This window comes from Octopus bimaculoides, chromosome 4 (assembly GCF_001194135.2).
Source record: "Octopus bimaculoides isolate UCB-OBI-ISO-001 chromosome 4, ASM119413v2, whole genome shotgun sequence".
Lineage (NCBI taxonomy): Eukaryota > Metazoa > Mollusca > Cephalopoda > Octopoda > Octopodidae > Octopus > Octopus bimaculoides.
The window spans coordinates 97491889-97496025 of NC_068984.1; the positions used below are offsets into that span (position 1 = coordinate 97491889).

Genomic DNA, 4137 nt, shown 5'->3' on the forward strand with positions numbered 1-4137 from the left:
CACACACACACACACACACACACACACACTAAATATCAAGATCTATTCAGGAAATTACTATTGTTTGAAAGGAATTTCTCATATAATGTCAATATTTTCTTTTTCTGTGTTGATCTTGTAACTCTTGAGTCACAAATTTGCTCAAATTTAAGTGATCTGCATTAACTTTCTGTCCATTGAAACTTACAATGTTGGGTTCACTGGAATATAATTCCTCAATAGATTTATTTGTTTCGTATTCTGAAGGTTTATTTTATTTTTTAAGATGTGATACAATTTTAAACGAAGTTTAAACGATTTACTTTTTAAGATTCGAACTTCCTTGAAAAGATGTAACACACTTCAATTGAGTAACATAATCACATTAAATCAATAATGTATACCCTCTTTTACTCTTTTATTTGTTTCAGTCATTTGACTGTAGCCATGCAGGAGCACCGCCTTTAGTCGAGCAAATCGACCCCAGGACTTATTCTTTGTAAGCCTAGTACTTATTCTATCGGTATCTTTTGCCGAACCGCTAAGTTACGGGGACGTAAACACACCAGCATCGGTTGTCAAGTGATGCTGGGGGGGGACAAACACACACACACACACACACACACATATATATATATATATATATATACACACATATATACGACGGGCTTCTTTCAGTTTCCATCTACCAAATCCACTCACAAGGCTTTGGTCGGCCCGAGGCTATAGTAGAAGACATTTGCTCAAGGTGCCACGTAGTGGGACTGAACCCGGAACCATGCGGTTCGTAAGCAAGCTACTTACCACACAGCCACTCCTGGAAAATATTTAATTTAATAGTAATGTAGTTTTGTGTACAATATTAAAGGGACACCTTGTATTCAGTGGGCAGAGAATACCAACATAACGTGATCTCATATATTAATAGTTTAAACAACTTTAAGAACTGATAGTATAGTAATCCCTCGACTATCGCGAGTGCTACGTTCCTAAACCGCCCGCGATAGGTGAAAATCCGCGAAGTAGAAACAATACTGCACTGTATATGTTTTTAATTATTTTTATAATTTGTATATATTTATTTTATCATAAATGCAAAACAACACCACGGAGGAATCTACGTAAGCTTAAATAATATACTGCGATAGGTGAACCGCGTTAGATGAACTGCGATATGGCGAGGGATTACTGTATGGGAAAAATATGTTTTTACATTCAGAATATATTGAGTTAATTCACTCAGTGATATATGAATTAATCACCACTAAGTATCGACCCAGGTTTTTGCCGATAGCACTTTCATTGATCTAATTACATTTTCTTTTTATACCGGAGAGCCACAGGAGATTTATCTTCAATGCATTGAGATACTCAAAACCCACACAACTCCAATTAAATGTGGAAATAAATATTAAAGTATGAAAATTAATTGAAATAATGTTACCAGTTTCTCTATTAATACACATTTTTATTGTAAGTAAATGAAAGATACTAATCTTAAATGACACTTTCTGTAAAGATATACATTCTTTTTCCTATTCTGTGTGAAAGTCAGAACTAATCTTAATTGGTATCCTGTCAGAGTATTTAAATAATTACTATGAAGATAGTTTAGCGGGGCTAAGACTTGAAAGTACGTCAACTGTGTAACTGCATGGCTACAGTATATTGTATAACTTGTCCTGAATTCTGGCCAATAGTATTTCAGTTGCAATCGTATGATCAATGGAAAATCCCATAGTTTCCTACCATAGCTGTAAATTGAGATTTGCACCAAGCTTTCGTAGGCAAAGGGACGAGGCGCACACAAGTTAGGTTAGGAAGTCCCAGAAATGACAGACAAACACAGGATTCTTGGTCGAATATTCGACTTCGGGTTAAAAAGAATCACTCATCTTCCATGAACACAATATTCTCACTTCTGCAAGAACTGACACTGAACATTCTTAATTCTCACATCTCAGATACACGAATAAGTAGCTACCTAATTCTTAGCCAACTCACTACTGATAATGAATGATACACCCGGTCTCAGGTAAATAACTGCTGTCATCATCGTAATGTTTATGTATAGATAAATGGTTTTCTCTAAAACTTGTAATAGATTTGATTTTGATATGAGTAACAATACGCAGACTGAACCAGCCAAACCAATTATTCAACACCATTTAAACAACATTCCTTCAATATAATGATATCTGCGTACATTAATGGAATACATATTTGAATACATTATTCCTTCAATAGCGGTATTAGCACACATTTTTACATGATATCCTGGTGCATTTTCGGCAATTTAATACAGATATTTGCATCTCAACGAATTGCATTTATATAAAAATGGATATTAATACTGAAAAAAAAGTCAGCACACATCGTCAGGTATAATGCGTATGTAGCAACAGTAGTAGTATGGGAGCATGCGCTGTAACAGTATGTAGTAGTATGGGAGCATGCGCTGCACTCACTATTTGTTGATGATTCTCTACTCCTGGCGGATGACACCTTTGCATCACTCAGGCGACAATCCTCCAACCTATGGATCTGTTTAGGAAGTCGTTACTGGTGACGGTTTTCCGAGGTCGGTGTGCAAATCCTATCTTTACCTCCTTTAGTTGCCTTTCACGACACTCAGAGGAAAAGTTGGGTCTATTCTTTGACAAAAACCGGTCCCCACACAGTGCTATAACAACGTGAAATGAAGTGTTTTGCTCAAGAACACAGCACCCTAACCACTCGGTTATGTGCTGCCTTCACCATAACGCGTAAGTGATCTGATTAAATCGAACCTTCGTTATAAAATATTCCACAAAGAATTAGTTCGAATGTTGTTGAATTTAAGGAATGTTTAAAATACCTGTTTTCTAATATTTATTCATACCACACTAGATAAAACTACTGAAACCTGCTCGTGATAAAGGTTCGTGGATGATACAGCTAAGTCCTAAAATAATAATCAGGTACTAAAACGATCGAGATGTGTTTTGCAAAAGAAAAATATTTATCACCTACTGGAATCTGAACTATTTGGTGTTAATTAAATTAACGTTATTTCGCTTTATTTTAGTGACCCTGTATGAATATAGCAAATAAAATTTGCTATACCATTTATTCTAAGGAAATTTTAAAATATGTATTCTCTTTGCAGGAAAATGTATGCATAATGGACAAGAACGTCAAGGAATATTCCGAACTGAATGCAATATTTGTGTATGTTTAAAAAATGGCAAAGCATTGTGTACGAATAATCAATGTGATTACGGACAGGGATCTACTTGTATCTATCAAGGTAAACATTATAGGACAGGACAGACATTTCAACAATCATGTAAAACATGTACATGCAAACCTAGTGGTCAGGTAGTTTGCAGCGGCAATGATTGTAATAAAACATGCACATATAAAGGGAAGCAATACAAAAAAGGCGATGAATTTCAAGACGACTGTAAAAGATGTAAATGTCTTTCTACTGGCTACACTGAATGTATCAATACCTCCTGTCAATGCAAATATGATGGTAAAGACTACAAATATGGAGAGACTTTCAAAGTTGATTGTAAGACATGTATTTGTCAAACTACAGGAACAGTGAAGTGTAACAACGACAGATGTGAATGTTATTACAATAATGTGCGATATCAAAGTGGACAAAATTTCACTGATGGCTGCAACACATGCAAATGTCTAAGTAACGGAACAATTAAGTGTACTGAAAAAACTTGTAAATGTTATTACAGAGGAAAACTATTTAATGTAGGCGACAGATTTACAGAAGGTTGTAGCACTTGTTATTGTCAAAAGAACGGGCAAGTTAAATGTAAAGACAACGTCTGTCAATGCACGTACAAGGGACAAATTTATGTTACTGGACAAAAATTTAAAGACGATTGTAATGATTGTGAATGTAAAGATGATGGAAACGTAAAATGTGATCAGAATCCATGTCGATGTACTTACAAGTATAAGGTTTATGAATTCGGAGCACAGTTCAAAGATGGCTGTGAAACTTGTACTTGTAAAACAAACGGTAATGTGAAATGTATAAGGGACAACTGTCAATGCACATACAAGGGACAAATTTATGTTACTGGACAAAAATTTAAAGACGATTGTAATGATTGTGAATGTAAAGATGATGGAAACGTAAAATGTGATCAG

General features: G+C 35.1%; 1 protein-coding gene across 1 annotated transcript in view; it reads left to right on the forward strand.

The window, feature by feature from the left end:
* The window catches only part of LOC106880275 (kielin/chordin-like protein), a gene marked incomplete at its 3' end in the record, with an annotated part of 7021 nt that extends 2887 nt beyond the window's left edge, over nt 1-4134 (forward strand). Inside the window, exon 2 of the mRNA XM_014930148.2 lies at nt 3128-4134. Within this exon, the coding sequence (XP_014785634.2) occupies nt 3128-4134 (1007 nt within the window). The remainder of the gene's footprint in view (nt 1-3127) is intronic.
* Between the last annotated feature and the right edge of the window lie 3 nt (nt 4135-4137).